The sequence below is a fragment of the Onychostoma macrolepis genome, chromosome 08 (genome assembly GCF_012432095.1).
Source record: "Onychostoma macrolepis isolate SWU-2019 chromosome 08, ASM1243209v1, whole genome shotgun sequence".
Classification (NCBI taxonomy): domain Eukaryota; kingdom Metazoa; phylum Chordata; class Actinopteri; order Cypriniformes; family Cyprinidae; genus Onychostoma; species Onychostoma macrolepis.
This window is the reverse complement of record NC_081162.1, coordinates 22,274,940-22,298,255: the sequence shown is the minus strand read 5'-3', so window position 1 is coordinate 22,298,255 and position 23,316 is coordinate 22,274,940. Positions and strand designations below refer to the sequence as shown.

The 23,316-nt window shown below is 33.5% G+C and overlaps 1 protein-coding gene across 2 annotated transcripts in view; it reads right to left on the bottom strand.

Annotated features, from left to right (window-relative positions):
* Positions 1 to 23,316, bottom strand: part of fibcd1a (fibrinogen C domain containing 1a) — a 105,620-nt gene that overhangs the window by 21,381 nt on the left and 60,923 nt on the right. For both annotated transcript variants that reach the window (XM_058783746.1, XM_058783747.1), the window contains one exon: positions 16,551 to 16,647. In XM_058783746.1, the coding sequence (XP_058639729.1) occupies positions 16,551 to 16,647 (97 nt within the window). The remainder of the gene's footprint in view (positions 1 to 16,550; positions 16,648 to 23,316) is intronic.

Here is a 23,316-nt window from a genome sequence, read left to right as displayed (position 1 = left end):
TTCAAAATAACTTATTTTGTGTTCAGCAAAAGAAAGAAACTCATACAGGTTACTCATACAAGTCATTATTCACTAATAATCCTCCAAGTGAAATTATAATTCAAAGAACCGGTTCATTGATTCGGTGAGTTAAATGGTCTGATTCATGAACAAAACATTCTGTTTTCGAGTTTTCTGATTCATTAAATGGACTGTCAGTATTTTTTGATTTTGAAATGATTTCCGTCAGTTCACAACACAAATCTATTGTATGGTTCTATCTAGACTATTTGAAATATAGGGCACTAGTCATATGGACTTCATTTATAATACTTTGATGATGCATTTATGATGCTTTTGGTTACTTTTTGAAGCCTGAAAGCTTCATTATGTATTTATTAACTGCATGAAAATGAGTAACTAGCACAATATTAAAAATTTCTTCCTTAATGTTCTCTCAGAAGTCACATAAGTGTGCAACAACATGAGGGCAAGTAAATGAAGAGAGAATATTAATTTTTGCCTGAACTATCCTCTAGTTCCCCATCGCTGTGTATGCTGTATTAATAAGATAAGGCCAGGTCTGTTCCCCGCATTCATCTATGAAGTTATGAGGTATTAATGGCCTTTTGGTTAGCAGTGTGAAATTAGCTGGAGTGTTTTCACTGATAGCATCACAGCGGCTTTGCGTTGCCATCAGCTGAAATTTTATCAGGGACATCAGCATCCTGTGTGCTGACCCGGTTTCATGTCTACAGCTCACCGCCTGCCTATTCCTCTGAAACGCTTCACAAAACACACATTACAGTTCATTACTGCGTCAGGTTTGGCTAAATGAATGGATGCCATGAGACAGAAAAATATGTAGAGCATCCCGAAGGTTACAGAGACTAGAAAAATAATACTCCTTGAAAAATAGCTCCCATTAGGAATCTGAAGCATTCAATGGAGCATTGCTATTAAACATTTTTAAAAATGCATCATCTCTGAGAACAGTAAAGCTTTGCATCCGTCTTAATAACGAGAAGAATCCTTGGCCAAATGCAACCTTCATGAATAGGTTTTTGGGCCGTGTCAAATGAAATGTTTAATTAATTTTTATGTGAACAGGGTTTTGTTCGGTAAGTTGTGCAAGTTAAATCACAAAGTTTTCTCAAGTAAAATAACTAACGTCTCTTAAATCAGTGATTTGCAACCAGAGGGAACTTGAGCAGGTTCCATGGGGAAAGATTTAGCTTTTTTTTTAAACCGAAGAACAGAAATGAAAGAAGTAAAAAAATTTTTTAAAAAGAAGTATTTGGACACCTGAAAAACATAAGAATTTAAGGTATTGGTATTGGTAAAAGAAAAAAAATGTAAAAGTTTTTCAAAGAAGTTGCTTATGCTCACCAAGGCTGCATTTATTTGATTAAGTTTGATACAGTAAAAACAGTAATTTTGTGAAGTATTATTACAATTTTAAACAACTTTTGTTTAATGTATAACGTATAAATGACATATTTTAAAATGTAACTGATGGCAAAGCTGAATTTTCAGCATCACTACTCCAGTCTTCAGTGTCACATGATCCTTCTAATCATTCTAATATGCTAATTTGATGCTCAAGAAACATTTCTTATTATTATCAATTTTAAAAACAGCTGTGCTGCCTAATATTTTTGTGGAAACTGTGATGCATATTTTCATGATTTTTTGCTGAATAGAATTGATTTCAAATGAATTTTTGTTCATTTTTGATGAATAGAATTTATTTAAAACAGAAATATTTTAACTTTTTAATAATCATTTAATAATTTGTTACATTGTCTTGATTGTCACTTTTGATTGATTTATAGCATCCTTGCTAAATAAAATAATATAAAATTAAATTAAATTTAAAATTTAAAAATTAAAGATTTAGAATATAGAGTCTTTATATAGATATAGATGGTACTGACCCCTAACAATATTACATATTTTTAATATATTTATTTGAATAATAAAATAATATAAATAAATGTTACTTGGTTTGGTTTTTGTTATATAATGCAAAGCCATTTAGACATTTATAAGTGTGGTTAACATGTCAAAATACTTTTTGGGGTCACTGTACACTCTTAAAAAGTTTCCAAAGGTATGTTTTCATAGTGGTGCAACAGTAGATACATTTGGGGTTCCCAAAGAACCTTTCAGTGAACAGATCTTCTTAATGTGAATATTTAATAATCTGAAGGACCTTTTTCCAGTATAAAGAACCTTTTGCGCAATGGAAATATGTTTAAGTTTCTACATGGAACCATGACAACAATAAAGTACCTTCATTTTTAAGAGCAAAAAGTTCTGTCATGATATTCTCATTAACATAACTGCTTCATACGAGGTGACACTTTTGTGGTGTTGATGATGTGATGTTTCCGGATAGGTCTGTGCAGGTAAAACAAACACAGTTGAGAAACACTGTGAAAATATGCAACGATAACACATGCGTGCACGCTTGGAGAAGTATTACCAGTGTCTATCATGACTTTTTCTTTTCCAAGAGGAAAACACTGGGATTGATAACATTTATAATGGATTAGGGTGTTTAAAAGCGAAGCCGAAAGCTGTGATAGCATCTCATTCCCACAGAAGGAAGAAGAAAGATACAGAGAGAAATAGAAAATAATGCAGAAGGGCAAGGACGGGAGGAGAAGATCAGAGGAGTTTTCAATTTTAGCTCGCATCTCCTCCATAAAATTCAAGGCCATCCGTGCATGGCCAGCGAGCGTCGTGTGGTTAATCCTCGGCGCGAGATAAGTAGTCAGTCTAAAACAATCCGAATGGCGATTAATGGAACGCTTTGTGGATGCTGAGCAAGGCCATGTTTTATTCAGAGCCTCTGGAGAGCTATACTCACAGATAAATCACAGATAAAGACTCAGTGAAAATTGCCAATATTTTCATAGCGCCAAACAAGTCAGTAGGGACCACGTTGGTTTGATATCCATCTATTTCCCTGCTTAGATTCATTCCTCCAGTCTGTAGACACATTGCAGCACTCCATCGAAGGGGCGATGGATGCGTCTTGAAAGATCTACCCTATTTATTTTGTCCGTCCGTTATTTTTATCTCTCCGAGTCATCCGGGAATTCACCTGCAGACCAAGACGACTATTGCTGGATGTGGACACAACGCTGTTCTCTATTACCTTACATGAGATGTATGAAAATGCACAGAGATCTCACGGAGAAAACCTGACCTGTGAAGAAGACTAAATTGTAAAGGGAAGACTAAATCCATCATGAGAGGAATGCATTGTTAAAATGGGTATCACAACAGCGGCGCCAGGCAGCCAGTAACTAACTAAAAGTAGCAGCACTACATTTTTCAGTAGTGTGACAGTTGCCCACACTGCAAAAAAACAATGGCTTACTCAGTATTTTTGTCGTTTTCCAGTAAAAACTATCTAGACATTGTTAAAGCAAAGTCAGTGTACTTGAAAAGCAAAGCTGCTCATGAAGACTTGTTTTCAGAGAACGTTTCAACAAGTAAATTAATGAATAATTTAAAATGCATTTAAGCATAAATATCACTAATTTGTTAGATTTATGCATAAAACCTGAAATAAAATGGTAACGGTGTAGAGACCTTTCCTCTCTTGCACAAATAGTGTTGTCCAAACTGAGTCTTTATTGTAAATTAGTTTGTTTGATTGTTTATTTCAATGAAATATTTCATAAGATGACTCACCTGTTCATATGAGTCATCCTTTAGTAATATTTCTGGAACTCCATTTTTCATCTTCAAAACAACTATTTAGCATAAATATTCATAGATTTTATTTAATTAACTTTATTTTATAAACATTCATACGTTACACTATATTTAGATGGTATACCTTTTTAAGCTATTCATTCATGTTTTCCACTCAGTTATATAAAAATGTTTTTTCTATACATATTTTTTTATAATAGGCTATATTAATTTTTCTAGAACTGAGCAGTTTTCTTTTTACGTTGGACAGGATGCCAGTACGCAGCACTTGAACCACCAACTTTAACTTTCTGAATACATAATGAAAGTACACTTAAGGTGAAGGTCAGTCTTGACTGATAATTCTCATCTCCACCCACATTACAGACTGCACTGACTAATTCAATCCTTTAAAAAGCCTCAGCGTGGTATGCAGTTACATTTGTTAATAACTTACAGTCTAGCTAACTACTTTTCAACAGAGTTGCTTTACTACAGACTGTTATTGCTCTCTTCAATAAGCCACTTGCACAGTTAAAAAATTTCAACCACTAATTTGCAATTGCAATTGCACCTCGCTGAGTATTGTGTTTGTTAGATGATCAACAAAAATGTCACATTTCTCTCGGCTTGTGAGACGTAAATGTTTTTCTCCCGCAGCTGTGATCGAACACACTACAGCATCAGCTGCACTTTAGACTGTTTAAAAATTTATTCTGAATTAACACTTTCTGACAGAAACATCTCGCTTGAGCATCTGTACAATGGAGAGTCACAGTATCGACTCGTGTTCTTTGAAATCCTCTGGTTTTTAAATATTGAGGAGGTCACTGTAGTGGATTCTTCCATCTTGTGGAAGTAAACAATAATAGTGTGATTCAGAAGGGAGAGCTAACACACACAGAGAGAGAGAGAGAGAGGAAAAAACAGGATCCAGTAGAGACAAGCGGCAAAAGGAAAATATGTTTGTCAGCAGTATCTCAGCTATACATCTCGGCGTAACATCCAGGGGGTTTTGGGAGTGTAATAGCAGGATACGGATTGGAAATGAGCGAGTCAGAGAACAAACCATGAATTTCAAAAAGACACGAGGAGGTGAGGATGCGAAGAAAGAGAGAGAAAACCAGCAGAGCCTTGATGTAGCTTGAATAGAGTTGGAAATAAAGCAAATTAGCAAGACTGTTTTGTTGTTGTTGTTTTGGCTGGGGGTTTCTTTTAAGAAAAAGTCATTATTTCATCTGTCCAAAAAAAAAAAAAAAAAGTGTTCAGGATCAACGTTAATCTTGTCAACGAAAATGGTGGTAAACTAGATTAGACATAAATATACATGACAATAAAATTATTTTAATTAAAACATTTTCCTTTAGATGAAAATATGACTAAAAATAACACTTATATAATATAATATATATATGTGTGTGTGTGTGTGTGTGCGTATGATTGCATGAAAAATATTACTGAAGAAGGAAAATCTAGAAAAAATGTTTTTCTTGTATGTTGATACATGTTTAAATTAATGTATAAAATATTTTAAAATAAATGATAATTTGCACAAAAATAATATATATAATTTTATTTATTAGATTTATTATTACTATTGTGTTTATTATTGTTTTAATTTATTTAATTCTTACTGTTTTCAACGTTGAAAAACCATTATGGTGCTTAATATTTTTGTGGAAACTGTGATGCATGGTTGGTGAATATGTGAAATATGAACAAATTCTGCACCAATTACAGTGCAAAAGTAATGTTTGTAATTGGGTGCGTAGATTCAGTCAATTGAAGAAAAAAAAAAAACCAAGGCAAAAAATCCGCACACCAAACAAAATGTAAAGTTCAAGGTCCTATGAACAAGAGTTTATTCCTGAAGATTTACATAGAGGTGACAACAAAAACTAAAGTGCACAAACAAAAAAGTGACTGTGCACACACAAACAGAAAGGCAAATGTTTCAGTCCTGGCTGGACTATCTTCAGTGCTACAGTTTCAAACATGAGTTAGCAAGCATTTAAAGAGATCGGGGCACAAAACAGAGACATCAGATTATTAAATTGAACCAGCTGGACAATTAATTACAAAGGCAATAAGTAATTAACAATCACCGCCCCAAAAAATAAAAAAATAAAAAATCCTGATGGACAGAAAAATCCTCTAAAGAAAGCAGGACAGATTTAAAGTTTCATTAAGACCCAAAGGTTGCTCAGTTTTCACTTGAAAAATCCATGGCTTTCACATTGTCTTTGATTAGTGTTGGAATACCTACGAGATGGATGAATTCGGTCAATTCCACAAATAACTAAAGTATGAGCAGGGTGATTTAAATCCTTAAAGTGTCTAGCTACTGGAGATTTGAGATCACCTCTACATATAGAACTACGATGTTCATGCATGCGGGTGAGGAGTTGTCTATTTGTTTTGCCAATGTATTGAACAAAGTCAAAAGATAAATAACATTGGTAGAGCTGCAAGTAATGAAAATAGTTATTCTGTGTTGTTTTTTAGTTGCAAAAATTACAAATGTGGTGTGCGGATTTTTTGCCTTGGTTTTTTGAATATTTGAAATAAAAATCTTCTGTAACATTATGAATTTTGTCAATAAATGTCAATTTATACATTTGCATACATAAAAATATATATTTAAAAAATTGAACTGACCCTAAACCTTTAAATGGTAGTGTAAATATGCACATACATGATGTTAATTTTTTTTTAAATGTTTAATTTTTACATTTTTCAATTAAAATGATATGCCATTTTGGTCAAAATTGACTTGAATTACTAAATTTAAAAGATTTTTCATCAAAACAGAAAAACTGTAACTAAATCAAAAACTGTAAAAATGAAAACTAGAATATTCCAGACTATTCACCTAAAAAATCAATTCTATTGTGTTCCACAAACTTCAAATAAATGATGACCGAATTCTCTTTTTAAATATACTGGATCTCTTCACGGATGCAAATGACAGAATGACAATAAACCAGACCAGGTAGCCAAAAGCAGACTTCACAGGATCCTTTTGAAGAGGCTCGGGCTGTTAGAATGCATAGCAGTCTATTAATGGAGATTCTGTGTTTGAGTAATGAGTGCAGAGACAGGGGAGAAACACCCAGGAGAGGCGGCCATCTTTTTAACCCACTTTTTAAAATTCACTCGGCCAGACGTGGGGAGCCTGCATGGAGCCCACATCAGTGGTGAGAAAATGCCTGTCTAAGCTTAATGAAATCAGCAGGACTTCAACATCCGAATAAGAAAATAATGCAGGAAGTGAGAAAGCTGAGATTTAAGGGGGATTACGATATTCCAACAGTCAGCAATACATTGAGAGAGACTAGGGAAAACCTGGTAGAAGCAGTTAACGACTTCTTTCTCTCATGACCAGCACGAGCGCCTGAGGCACAGCCAGTTTATGCATGTGTAGAAAATGGAAGTTACACTCGTATGTCAAGCTGTAAGAACTAAAAGCCACCGGCATGCTTTTCTGAGATGTTTTGCTGGTAACTAAGTCACTTCACATCAACGGCATCCATTCACCCTCGCTTTCTTCACTTATGAGATGCGTTCATGCTGTTTACACGCTCCGCCACAAAAAAGGAGAACGTAATGGGTCAAAAAGCCCTTGAGATAATATCTTCATTTATCGCTAGCTGAAGCAAGAGTGCATATCTGTGAATAAATTGCACATGCACAAGACAGTGAAGCTGACTGAAGAATTATTTTTTTGTTTCCACAGCTGGTGATTCAACAAGTACAAAAGTCTTTTTCACTGACTCTGTTAAAGAAGCAGATAAGAGCAAAGTACAGCTAGATATTTTTTCTTGACCATAACAAGACAAGCCAATATAGTGGGTTAAAAAAAAAAAAAAAAAAAAAAATATATATATATATATTCTAATGGTCCATTTGAGCCAGTAGTTTAGCCCTAACAAAAATGTCTTGTGCTAACCAAGGCTGCATTTATTTTATTAAAAATACAGTAAAATTGTAAAAAAAAAAAATGACAACTTAAGATAACTTTTCTACTGTAATATATTTTGATATAATAATATATTTCAATGTATATGTAGTAATATATTTCTGTGATGGCAAAGCTGAATTTTCAGCTACCCTTACTGATATGCTTATTTATTCTAATTTATTATTGGTTCTCAATATTAATATCTAATAACAATAAACTAATAATTAATATTAGTTCTCATTAGAGATCGACCGATATATTGATTTACCAATATTTTTCCCAATATTTAAGCATTTTACCATAATCGGATATCGGTTTTGTAATATCGGATTCACCGATAAACGCTGCCATCTTGTGGGTGTTTTGAGAATTGCGCACAGGATCGTCATTGCAGCGCGTCTGAAGGGAGACGAGACAACAACAACGGTGTGCACAGGTAGCCTACTTGATTTGCTGTAGTTAGTAAACTTTATTTAACATAACAGCCATCAAATTAGATGTATTTCATAAATGCCTGATATGTAGTTTATACAGCTGGGAATAGAGACGAATAGAGTCACGTAAGATAATCCTTCAGTCTGTCCCAATAAAGACTTTTACCTGAATTAAATAATATGTAGCCATGAATGAGTGCATGTTGGAAATAAAAGCGCTGAATTTAATTCTCTCTCTGTTGTATATGCTCATCATTAGTCTCGTGAAGCCGCTTTCATATTGCTGTTCATATTGCTGTTCACGGCCACCGCATGTAACTTTTAACAAGATTCACTTGTTTAAAAACACGCTAAATTATATTAACATTTACTATATAACCATTATTTCGTTAATAAACATCTAAATAAATACATCGCTATGGAAATTAATTATTTATTATCTCCGCGAACGATCGCAATTTGAGTAGGCTATAGTTCTGTGTAAATGCATAGATAAACCGCACCGTCAGCAGGCATTTTATAATCTAGAATGACAAAAACATATTCATAATTCTGATATAACATACCAGTTGAGAAATGCAATAAAACACGATTTTTTTTTTTTGTTATATTTCAATATTCCAGAGAATATTATTCAGTGAATTAACATAATCCGGTGAATTATTCTTCACTCTTTAGCCTATTAAACAGCTTATAAACCTAAAACTGTAGTTTAAAATGAAGTTATGATGACTCCTGTCCTTTATTTATTTTCTCCATTTGAAAATGAGACATTCTACATTTATTTTGCTTATTGTTAAAATCAGTGTTGCTGCTGATGCTTTTTATAAATAAAATGTTTTTATTGTTGTAATATGATTAAATTTACAACAAATATTAAGATTAAATTTAACATAAAAGATTTAACTTTTTTTTTTTTTTTTTTAAAAGTAAGTCCATACTTCACTTTGGTTTTTCCTCCTTTCAGTCATTTATTTACTTTATAACAGTAAATAAATATCAGTTCTGCATATCGGTTATCGGGCATGTAAACATGCAAATAATTGGTATCGGTTATAAAAAATCTATATCGGTCGATCACTAGTTATTATTATCAATGATTAAAACATTTATTGCTGCTTAATATTTTTGGTGGATATTTTGTGGAATGTTTTTCAGAGTTATTTAATGAATAGAAAGTTCAATGATATAATGAGAGAAAAATGTGCATTATGACAATAATTAAAAGATGGTGAGCATAAGGGACGTCTTTAAAAAAAAAAAAAAAAACTGGTAATAAAGTTTGTATATATAATTTATCAACATATTTTTAATGAGACACAAAAAGGTTTTTAAGTTGACGGTTTCTTTACCTATGCAACCTAGATTTTTAATGATCAAGAATAGATGGAAATTATACAGTGATAATGTGACTCCATGACAACGATACTCATAAAAACACTTCGCATTTCAACATTCCACGTTGGTTTGTAATTTTTAATCGGTCCTAACTGATGCTTCCAAGACCATCACAAGTCCATACAAAAACCTCTATGAAAGCCAGCTAGATAACTTTAACTTGGTAAAAAAGTTAAAATCAGTTAAAATCACAATAATGTCCAGTGTATCACAGAAAATCAAATGCTTATGTTTTCAAAATGCACTGGTGCATGCGCTTTCATCTAAAAGACATTTATGATTTAGAATGCATGCAAAGTTTGTACACAATAGATGAAGCGCTCTTTAACAGACATCTTAGAGATGTATGTGTGCTTACTAGAGATTGGGCAAGTGACAGAAACACTTTCACACTGGCCCTCAGGCAATCCATCCTTATTGGTGAGCCCTGAAATATGATATCTCCAGAAAAAAAAAAAAATCAATGAACGAAATAATGGTTCTTGTTCTTTATCTCTGCATAGTCTTTTATATATCGACCACAGCCTTTAGCCTGACCAACTTCTGCAAAGTTTCCTTGCCAGAAGGAACTTCACAGGGTCAGACTAAACTGTCTGTCATTGCATACTTTGCAAAGCAGTTTCATTGTTTGACTCTATCTCTGTCTAGATATTGTGGCAGTATCTGCTCTTAGGAAGATAAGGACTGAGGACACACAATTTCAAACTGCAGAGCATTTGTTATGAGTCATGTATTAAACATTTTTCATTGTTAAACTACTTCCTTAATATAAAGACTCAAGTATAAGTAAGAGATTCATTGGCTTCCTTAAAAAGGCAGGAGTCTATTATTGAACTCTTATTTTCCCAATACAGATTCAGCTTTAATGAGTGCCAACTGACGTCGCTAACACCACATGCAGCACTCGCAAACCAGACACGTTTCATATTAATTATGCTGAAAAATTCTCACATAGTCTCTCAGGGTCTCTCTCGTGAGATTACGTCACCAAAAAACTCATCAGAAACATCCATCTGTCCTGTCTTGTATCCAAAAACATGACAAAGAGCAAACAAATAGCTAAATCTTTTGTAGTGTAAACAGTTGTGCCAATTTCTGACTTCTATCTGGACACATTTGTGATGAGACGAGGCTTGTGAGGGTCGATGAGATTATAGGCGACGATCCTTTTTTCTGCTGACGTGGAGCTGGACAGACTTTCAGGAACGCTATGTGATGACTGCGGGGATACGGCAGGGATAGAGTAAATGTGATTAAATACACCCTTTTCTTCCTTAAGTTCATTATATTGGGCAAAAGAAGCAAGTTCACTTCACAAAAGAACAGGCCAAAATGATTCTGATAAAAAAAGTTCACCACACAATTTCATGCCTGCTTTATTATTTGATTTGCGATCATGTTAACATGTGCACACATAAACATTTTTGGAACCTTAATAGACTATATAACTGTTATTGAAATTTGACATTTACCTTTGGTAAATAATTACATTTTAGTTATTCTCATAATTGATTTTGGGGTCAGTATAAGAGTTTTTTTAATGTTTATGCAAGAAGTCTCATATGCTCATTAAAGCTCAGAATAAAGCAAAAGCTAACACTATTTTTGTCAAAAAAATCTGATTTAAATGCAATTTAAAAGAATTGTTTTATAGTTGAAAATATTTTATAATGTAATATATAAAGCTGAATTGTCACAGGGTCACATGATCCTTTAGAAATCATTCTAATATGCTGATTTGCTGCTCAAGAAACAATTTTTATTATTATTATTAATGTTAAAAACAGTTGTTCATCTCAATATTTTTAGGGAACTGTGATACCGTGATTTTTGTCACAGTTTTATTTTACACAAATTTATTTTAAATATTTATTTGTTCAATTTAATTTATCCATGCTAAATAAAATTGTGTTTAGAAAAGGCTATTTTGTTCAATCGTGATGAGTTCAGTAGAAGTACAAAGGAAATAGTTGATTAGCTGATCTGGCATTTCCCAGATATAAAATGAAACCTGCTGATTCAGTTCATACCAGCGTATAATCACTTAAAATCCATTAACATGATCATTAATCAAACTATAAAACTGACATAAAACTACCCTTGTAAAAAACATTATTTCATACTAAGTATAGTTAAAATCTATTAACATATTTACAGACTTACTGATATAAAAATTATAATTAAGCTTTATTTGGAGTAGTACTTGTGCACAGTGCACATCAATATTAATATTAAGCCTAAAATGTCACTATTGATGAGGATTGCATGATCTTTGAATAATATCAGTCTTTAAATGCAAGATATTTCAAGTGTACCTGAAGCATACCTGCAATAGTTCCACTTTAGCACGATCAAATATACTTCAGTATATCTTTAGTTGGACTTCAGCACTACTTCCACACAATTAAAGTGCATTAAGTACAAAATTAGTTCCAATATAGCAGACTTTAAGTATACCAGTTTAGTATATCAAAAGTACAATTCCCGGGTATTTTTTATTAAGTATATAAATGTGTAAATGTTTTTATGCTTGGCATGTAATAAATGTATTTCAAATACATTTTAGTATATTTATTTTTCACTAGGGTACACTTTACCTTAAAATCCTGTAAATACTTACACAGAGACTTCTATAACATCTACTATCACCTCGGTTGGGTGGTGGCAACGTATAATCCCCCCTTCTAGCTTATTTCATTAGTTAAATAGATGGTGTTACAACTCACCCCGGGTTACAACACTTCTCACTCTTCCCTATGTAATCATTAGAATCATTAAGAACAATAGCAGTTCATGGGAGTTCCTCACAAGTGTAAGTGTGTGAGCTTTTGATGAGCACTTGAGTCTTGTATCGACACCCATCTAAATATTCAGGGAATGGGAATGACTTATTATAAGCAATTCAACAGAATTATGTGAAAATGACTGATAAAAGACTTATTTATAGTGCTCTGGGAGGTTGATCATGAATGGATATGCTAATACACTACAAAAGGAAATTATGGAATGATAATTCAAACCTCTCCTTTGATGACACAAAAATACACTCTTGTGCATTAATATTCATATTGCTCCCTTAATATTCGACTTACATTTATGCATAAGCATTTCATGCTAATTGGTAATGCGGCACTAAAACGATCTTCGCTTGCATGCACGCCAAAAGTAGCTCATAAGTTTATCTGAGAAACTTCAGATTTGTCTGGCATTCGCTCTATACAGAAACCAAAAGAAATATTGATAAATATAATTATATTTTACATAGTATTGAAAAGTATCAGCAAAAAAGTTCAGTCAAGTTTTTTAATTAAAAATGTAATTACTCAATTCATTTTTTGTATTTTTATGCTTATTAGACTATCACACTGATCACTTAGCAATGTAAATCTTTTTTTTTTTTTTTTTTTGAAAATTTGTTTACAGAGGCTGTCAGGGACATTAAATGTTATAACAAGTAAACATAACTACTCACTAGTCTGCTTTCACAGCCTCACTGGGTTTATAATTGTGGTCTTGCAAACTTGTCAACCTTAAAGGGTTACTCCACCACAAAATGAAAATTTGGTCATTAATCACTTACCGTAACGTTATGAAGCTACGAGAATACTTTTTGTACGCAAAAAAAATAAAAAAATAAAATAACGACTTTATTCAGACTACCAAAGCTTTTACGGGTTTGGAACGACATGGGGGTGATTAAAGTGATTAATGACAAAATTTTCATTTTGGGGTGGAGTAACCCTTTAAACATTTAAATAAAGACTGAAAGAGTGGAGAGAGTCATGCAACCGTGGTGTAGTTCGTTATAGCCTACTTCTGCCAATTTAGGCTTTAAAATTCATAAAAGTTGTGTTCATTTGTGAAGATTAGTATTATGAACAAAATGTGTAGGAATCATAAATGTTTGGTGGTCACAGAGCTCATTTTTTGCAATAATCCAAAAGCCAATGGAAAAATCCTATTGGGTTTTTGTGGAGGCAACCAAGGTGATGCAAACTGGGTTGGACTACAAAAATACGTCATCACTGCAGCACTCTATTCAAGCACACTGACTACTTATTAGTATTCATAAATCACATATTAATGCCTTATTCTGCATGACCACATTTTAGATCCCTTAACCCTACCTTAACTTAACAACAGGCTTCCTAACTATTAATAAGCAGCAAATTAGGAGTTTATTGAGGCAAAAGTCATAGTTAATAGTAAGTTAATAGTGAGAATTGGTCCTTAAAATAAAGTGTGACCCTTTTTGCTTTACTTTTTTCAAAACTTTCAGCTAAGGCTTTGTTAAACCAACATTCAAAGGTTTAACTTTTCTACTTAAAATTAGTTGTATGAATTCCAATTCACTTTAATTCTAACTTCTTACATTCAAATACAGCAGTTCTGCATCCTGTTTGTTCAGAATCAGTTTAAATCCAGCAACCGAACTGGAATTTATCAGGCATTTCCAATTCAATTCAGAATGGCGCCCGAGCAAGTTCTGCAACAGAGCTATTGTGAACTGTGCTCTGTATCCTATTTGTTGGAGGTGAGAGGCTAGATTGTCTCCCGCTACAGGTCCTCTGCCCTCCCCGGGTTTCCCTGTCACCTCATTCCTGATGAGTCTGTGTTGTTGATGTTTTCTGGAACTCATTTCGCCAGCCCTGGAGGTTAATTGTCTCCAGCTCCCTCATGTCTCTTATTGATTAAGAGCGTGGGCTGGAGCAGCTCAACTCATTGGCACCGATGCACATCTTCACCGTGAGGCAGGGCCCTGAACCTCGTCACTCCAGGGAGGACTGTTCCATCCTGGGCTTGCCCACGGGGACCCGAACCCCTGACCACCAGCGGCACAAAGCAATATCCTGTGTCGAAAAGCCTGTGGAATTGCTCTAGGCTTGTCTTACTCACTGTGAAGAAAAAGGAGCAGGCCATGGGAAAAGTCATTCTCAGCCACAGCGGGCGTGAGAGACGCTGCTAGCCAGCGCTGTCCTGCACTCGTTGTGAAGCCGTCAATCTCTCCAAGATGACACTCCGTGACGGGCCTGTCACAGTTCATCAAGGCTGATTGAGACACAGGACCCAGAGCACACATTACAGACAACAACTCTACAAGTCTAGACCGAAAATGTTTATCAGGCAAAGGCGAAAAAAGAAACAAGACGCAGCCCATAAGCATCGCCTTCGCAGAAAATATTTCCAGCTTTTTTCCTCGAAAGAGGAGCAACCTTGCAGTAAATAAAAGAAAATGCAATTTATCTTCTCCACGTCCAACATACTGGAGAGCAACCGGCTGTCACGGAAAATACACAAACAAACCACACTGTTTTCCTTATTCCATCTATCAGGTTTAAAAGAATAGGTCATCCAAAAAATGAAAACTCTGTCATTTAATTGCCTCACATCGTTGCAAACGGATTCTCGAATATTTTTTGAGAATCTATAAGCTTTTTTCCCCATACAATGACAGTTCATACTAGCAACCTGGTTTGTCAAGTGTCTTAAAAGTAGAGTATACTCTACTCTAGTAGAGTAGACTCTATTCCAGGTTTGAAGCCATATCATAGCTTTGTGTGAGAAACAGACCTAACAACAAACAGAAGACATGGACTACTTATATGGTGTTTTGACTTTATTTTATATTATTTTTTTATTTTATTTCCCTGAGCTTATCACAATTCATTCTGGGATTTCCTTTATTTTTTATTTTATTTAATAGATTTTAGACCAATTTTATTTTATTTTATAGGATAGCATATAGTATATAATAAAATTTTTATATCAGCTATTTGTAAGTTATCCGTCATACCATAAAAATGTATTATCCAATTAGCTTATCTGTATTGGCCATCATTTTAAAAAGTTACCTTTCAATTTTGAATGAAATACAAATATAGTTATACTTCACATTTCTCTGACCTTGTCACAATGCATACTGAAATCGCTTTTATTTTATTTTAGTTTAATTTATATTTAATGTAATATTTTTATTTTATTTTATTTTATTTTATTTTATTTTATTTTATTTTATTTTATTTTATTTTATTTTATTTTATCTTTTAATTTAATTTAATTTAATTTAATTTAATTTAATTTAATTTAATTTAATTTAATTTAATTTAATTTAATTTAATTTAATTTAATTTAATTTAATTTAATTTAATTTAATTTAATTTAATTTAGTTCTTCATGGAAAAACAGCAGAATACAGGTTTGGAATAACAAAGTTGAGTAACTAATGACAGCACTTTAAATTTTAATAAACTACTGCCTTAAACTGTGAGCTGAATCAACAAGCACTAATCTGTAATTCCAGTATTGGATAGAAGCAAAAAATTTCCAATGCTTGATCAGTGGACGCTATGATGAGTTTCCTCGCTACATTCAGTCTCTTTATAAAGCTCTGCTCCCTGTCCACCCACAGCCATCTGCTACGCTCGGCTTTGGACACACAGCTTGGCATTTTGTCCGCGCTGGCAGCTCACCGTGGCAATAACTGAACTCGCCCGTGTTCCTTACAGTTGTCGGAAAAACAGTCATATATAAAAGAGTGACAAACATGATAAGCGTGTTTGTGTGTGTGTGTGTGTGTGTGTGTGTGTCACGACAGAAGTAGAATAACTCCTCAGCTTGCTTTTAAAGACATTAAAGCCATTCAAAACCAAAAAGTGTGAAACTGTGATTCACGGTTGCGTGTGCACTTTTATACAACAGTTCTATAAACAAGAAGTTATATAAAGTTACTTACATTTCAGACACAACATGATCAGCTATTCTGGTTAGTTTTGCTCCTTCAACGGAAACTGTTTGATAAAATATTATGAACCAAACTATCTGTTTGTATAGTGATTATCACATAACATATAGTACTTATTATACACTATATATGATGTAAATTGTTTAACATGCAGAAATGGATTTTACAGCTGCATGCAACTAAACATTATTTTAAACATTTTTAACACCTCAGAAATGAGGGAAAAAACTGTTTGGAAATGTTCTATATATCTCTTAGTGACATTAATATTACTAAAGCATTTTCCAGACAGATTGCGTTACAGATAGTGGCACGGAAGGCTTACCAAGCCAATGCTCTCCTGTTATCTTGCCAAATCCTTCACGATAAGCTTCCCAGTCACGGAAAAAGTTAACAGAGCCATCTTCTCTGCGTTGAATCACCTGAAAAAAGTTTAAAAAAAAGTCATTGTTGTACATTTAAACATACTGTTATCAATATAATATTCATGCAGAGGTGATAGGTGTAAGGAAAATGTATGATTATTATAGACACCGCTTTAACGCAAACTATCACCTTCCCTGAATAATTTTGCCCTCAGAATGGTAAAGTACCAACATCTATCAGCAGGGATAACTCTCATCCTTCGGACTAAACCGCTTCAATGAGAGATGCATGATATATATTATCAGCCATATGATAATATATATGTATATATAATGTTCATTTTTTTATTTTTACCTTTACATTACACTTAGAATCACCATTGTCTAACACTCACATAAAATGAATCTTTACAAAACATTAATTTAATTATACTAAAAATTTAAATTAATATGCATTTTCAAACAGTATATTATAATGTTGTAATTTCTAAATTCACTTGAAACACTTAGTGATTTTAGCTTTTAGTATTTTACTTTTAATCTATTTTGACAAAACAGTATATAATTTTAATATCAGCTATTTATTAGTTATTAGTAATAACATGAAAAAAATCAACTCAGAATTTTACGCACCATCCATCCATAATTTTTACATTTACATTTACATTTATGCATTTAGCAGACGCTTTTATCCAAAGCGACTTACATTGCATTCAAGTTACAGTTTTTACATTTTATCAGCTCTTGCTTTCCCTGGGAATCGAACCCATGATCTTGGCGTTGCCAACCCATGATCTTGGCGTTTAATTTTTAAGTTAACTTTCAATTTTGAAATACAAATATACTTCTACTTTACATTTCTGTGCTTGACAAAGGGCATTCTGGAATTGTTAACTTAAAATACTCTCTAGGTAAGCAGCTCCCTAGGTTTTGGAACATAAAGTTAGACCTATGACCATTACCAGACAGGCAAGCACAGCACTATCTTGTCATATCTTATGTCAACACTCTGCTCGCTTTTATTTAAAAACAGGAAGCTAATGAATCCTAGTGAAACCTGATTCAGTCTCTAGGCAGCTAACACACGTGTCTCTTTCCTGCAGGTACATCCTTTGTCTTTGGTATGCAGATGTATTCTTTACTCTGAGAGGAATGAAGGGGAAACATGTAAATTGACTGGAGATGGATATTTCAGGAGTGTGGTACAGAGGACGCATGTAGAGGGGTCGGGGTCCTCAAGGGAAAGGTGACGCACACGTGGAATTCAAAGTGAAATTCAGACACTAATTGACTCCTGATCCCTTTATAGAAGATTAATCAAGCAGGCAGTGGATCAATGGCTGTTGAAAATGCCAGCAAAGGAGAAGTCTTGCCATCAATGTAAATGAGCCAAGCACAGCGCCCTTCTCACATGCTCACCAGTGCCTGCCAAGACGAAAACACACATGCCTCCAGGGACAGTTCCCAGAGGAACACCCTCACCTAAACAAGTCGGGAAGAACTCAACACTCAAGGAAAACCACCTTTCCGACCTCAGTTAGAAATATTACAACAATCTACCCATTTATGAGATGACGGTGATGTCAATGTGTTTGTTTAAAATAGAATTTAAGCAGGTATGTAAATGTTACTTAGGTGTATTCACACCAGGAAAGTCCACTAGTTCACTTGCTTTGGTCCGGACCAAATACAATGTTGATTTTTGTTTTTGGTTTGGTGCGGTTCGCTTTCACACTGCTCTTTTTGCAAGTTAACCAGAAATTGTAAACAAAACAACACGTGTGCTTAAGGTCATCCATTCATTGGTTCATCCATTCAACCATACCAGAGTTCATTTGGAAGTGGACCGAGACCACCTTTTTAGTTGGGTCTTGGTACGATTGTTTGGTGCGCACCCGAGTGCGATTGGATTGCTGTATTCACACCTGCCCAAAAGATCCACATATATAAACGAACTAGAGTTGGATTCAATCGAACCAAACAAGACAGGTGTGAATACATCCTTAGTATGAATATTTCGTCAGGATGTTAGGAATAGTTCACTTTTATGTCAAAATTCTCACCCTCATGTCATTCCAAACCTCTATGACTTTTATCAATTTTATCAATTATATTTCTAAAGGATTTTTTGATTCAATATTATATATTGTAATATAGAATTTAATTTAATATATATTTGCTAAAAATGACAAATGCACAATAAAACTACTAAAAACGAAATTACAAAAAATAAATACTCTCATAATACTTTACTCCACATAATACACTGCTTTTAATACACATATACAATAAGCTTTTAATGAAGCAACTCAACGTTCCTTCGTTACTAGTTCTAAAATGTGACATTTTCAAATTAGTAACGGAGGCTTGGGCTCAGCTGTTAATTGTGCTCATATGCACATATACATTAAAAATAACTAATGCACAATAAAACTACTAAAAATGAAATGAAAATAAAAATGAAAATAAAAAATATGAAAATAAAAACTGATTAAAAATATGAACCTATTTAATTTAATTTAAAGGGATAGTTCTACTAACCCTTTCATTTAATGTAATTTTAAAACTATAGACAATAAAAAAAACTAATGAAAATGACTAAAACTTTAAAATGAAAAATGAAAACAGAAAATGTAAAAATTATAAAAAAACAGTTCAAAACATTAACAAAACAACAGTATAATAGTAAATTAATGATAAAATAACATTGATATGTTTTATATCTATCTACACACACACACACACACACACATATAATGTATGTATGAATTATTTTGAAATATTTTATCATTTTTAATTTTTTAACTAAAAAATATCACAATACATAAATATGTAATGAATCATTTTCCTGACCTCTGAACGTTGTCTAAGAATGCAACACGTACTATGCACTATCAATTGCTGCCACATGTGAAAATCATGTTTGTGTCGCTAGAAACACATGAATTCACATACTCGCGTAGGAGTTTCAGTCCTGAATATACTGAAGGTGCTTTTTCCTTGTTAGAGGAGTTTATGTTTAGCTAAGGGGCTTTGTGTGTGATGACACACAACATATAGATTCTGCAGAGAAGACCTTTGAGTGGGACCTCCCGGGCATGTGATCTTGGAAAACACAGCCGCTCTCTCAATAAAACATGCCAACACTCTGTGCAGGTGCTTTGGGCCGCATTCAAAATTAATGGATGTGGCTTGACTCTGAATAAATCCTTTCATTGGTTTCTCTTCCAATCCGCAGAGCAACCAAAAAGATTTTAATTATTCACCATAATCTCTGTAAATGAACGCTGCGTCACCTTTCAGCAGTGGGCTCACTTAATCTTTATTGTACCTCGAGTATAAAACAGGTAATTAAAATACAGGGAAATTTTCGTGTTCCGATAAATATTTCATAAGTGCTGCTTTGAATATTCCCACTGGCGCAGCATGAGCAGACTTCAAGCGAGGCGCCGTTTAGCTAGTGGAAAATCAGATGCATATTTCAGGTGGGCACATCTTAGGGCATTCCTAGGGTTCAGAGAGGGGATACTGGGGGCGACTGATGGCTTCGGGCCTGTTGTGTCACTGCACAGCTGAATAGCTGATTAAAAACATTTGATGCACTAAATATATGCAAATAATGATTAGCGATATAAATTTTACACATTTATTTTTGTGTAGGACATATTGGAGCAGGATGTCAGACTATATAGTGTGAGACGTCACAATCAAACCTGTAAACAGTAAAATAACTATGACATAAAATCAATTTATGATGCTGTAAGTCAAAGACAGAAGTAATACACATTTATGCTAAATACATGTATATGATACTAGCTATATATAATGTTATAATTTAATGAAACATATATATATATATATATATATATATATATAAACAAATATAAACATTTTTATTATATATAAACATTTTTGTTACTTAAAAAAGTAAAATAAAACAGAATAATCTTTTATTTTAACTAGTTGTCAAGGCAACATTTCTAATTTTTATTTAGCTTATTTTGATTTGCTAAAATAACTTAAAATTGAAATCAAAATTTATATATAAATTACGCGCGAATTAAAGAACACAGACGCAACATCTCATTTCCATAATGACCAACACAATCTACCAAGCGCAGCGCAAATTAGCGTAGTCGCAAATAAAGAATAAGAAATAAAGAAGCCACAGCACATTGAAAAGAACTGGAGGACAAAAAAAAATGAAGGTGTGCAAGAAGTTTTGATAGAGCTGATATTGCGTGACTCCCAGTTGGGGGTTCCAAGTTGTCTTCTATTTCCTGAAGCAAATTAAAAATAACATGGCTTGGCAAACGATATGTTTGGACAATGTGTTCTTCTTGATTTCTAAATATGTGTGGAAAAAATCCTCTCCCTTCTACCACGTGCTCTCTGTTTTCTGCGTGCCTCCTCCTAGTAACAATAATTGCAGTGATTTCAAGCGCAAAATAGCTTAAGACATGCTTTATTTTGGTGTTAAATAAAGGCGCAAACGTTAGTAAACCTCGTTGCGTGATTCATTTGAATACTCTCCTCCTATAAATTTTGCGCCTAAAAGGGAAACTCCTACAAATGCATATTCAATAAGGTCAGGCGTAAAAAAAACTGTCCACAATTTTTCAGCGCTAATTCTTCGCTGTGTGTCTTTAGTAAAACCTAACAGTACAATTTTAACTCTAAAAGATGTTAGTAAAACTGTCCCTAAAACTACTCTGATATGTAAAATTAAATATTAACATTGTATATCATTACATATGATTAAATATATAATAATAATAATAATTTAAATGTGATAATAAACTCTTAGTGTATTTTATAATCTATATATACATATATATACTATATAACTATATACTGTATATATACATATGTGTGTGTGTGTGTGTGTATACATACATACATACATATATATATATATATATATATATATATATATATATATATATATATATATACACATACACATATATATTAGGGATGGGAAGATTCCCTGATTCTCTCGGTGCATCGGCAAAAAAAGTTAACGATGCGATGAATCGGTTTAAAAAGTGTGCATCGGATACAAGTTGGCATTCGTATCGCGATGCATCGTTTCTAACATATTTGCATCAGTAAAAAACGATTTATTTATATATAATTACTAGTGGTTGCGCTACACTTTTATTGTTTAGAAAGTGACCAATAATCTGTGACCAATATTTTATATGTAGATTGATTTTCCTCTAGAAACTGTTTCTCGAGCGCGTTCTCTCATCACCGCTGCGCGTGAATATGACGAATCACAAGAACACCACGTGGGATTAAAGTCCAAAACCTGACTTGAAATAACCTAACAAATCAATCGGGGCTAAAGCAGTTATAAACGTCAATGTAAATTCACACAATCTAACTAATTTGTGCACACTTATTCTTAAACAGCCCTTAATGTCGATCATGGATCAAATCGATACACCACGGCAAACAGCGAATATATATGTGCTGTTTAATGCATTTCAGACATTTTGTTTTCCTCAGTGCATAACTGACATGTCACGAGTATATTTTTCATCTGTAAATGTTAGAAAGTCATGCAAATATATCTATTTTGCTGTCAGGAGTGGGCGAGCGCTGCTGCGCGCTAAACAGACGGAGCGCAATAATTCTGAGTCAAATATGCATTTTATGATAGCAGTATCTGTAAAGGGACTATTGTAATGGGTAAATCAAATGTAAGCTAATACAGTCCTAATTACTAAGCTTAGATGAGTTAATGTGTGTTTCTTGCAGCAGTTAAAATGTAGTTTTAATTTAGTGATTTTAACTTTTAGGTTAGTGATTGTTAATGCTTTAAAGAGCAGTAATGTTCAAATGCTATCTGTTCTAACTATAAAAGGTACAGCTGTTATAAAACCAGAGAGAAAGGCTAGTATGTGAGAGAGTCAGTGGTAATATCATTGCATTCCTATTGGTCAGTGAGCTCAGCTTAGCCTGACAGTTTGCCTGCCCTGAACCAGGTTAGCTTTCCAGCGTAGCCACAGTGACTGAGGTTGATCTTTGTTAAATTTGCTTTATGTAACCAAATCATTTGACAGTGAGTCAGACTAACTGAAATGAGCCTGGCCTATTTGGTAAACTTGTTTTATGAAACAGGCCTCGAGGCGTTAGAAGTCAGAAGACACATAAGTTAATTTATGATTTGCTGTCTGTCTGAACCAAAGAAATAAAAGCGATCATATTTTTCAATTGCATCGAATCGCACTGCATCGTAACAGTGGTGAATCGAATCGCATTGCATCGCTAGCTGCTTCATATGTATCTTCAATGTATCGTATCGTTGGCTATGCATTGAGATGCGTATCGCATCAGTTATGGAGATGCACGTCCCTAATATACACACACACACACATATATATATATATATATATATATATATATATATATATGGATGGATGTAAACATTAATTTAGTAAAGAAATTTAATGTTTCTTCACTTATTTACTTATCTGCCAAAAATGTTTTTCAAATTTTTAATTTGTGCACTTTTCTCAGCACACTGGTTATTTGTAATTTAACTGACAGATCATGTAATGAAATGATTGACAGCCCTAGTAAGAATGTAAATCGATATTATTTTCATCATGATGTCATAAACAGAAGGGAACCACTGTGTTCTGTTTCTGCTGTTGTGTTCTTCTGTGCATCTATTCCTGTTAGCCTAATTCCAGAGCCACACTCCAGCTGATGTGT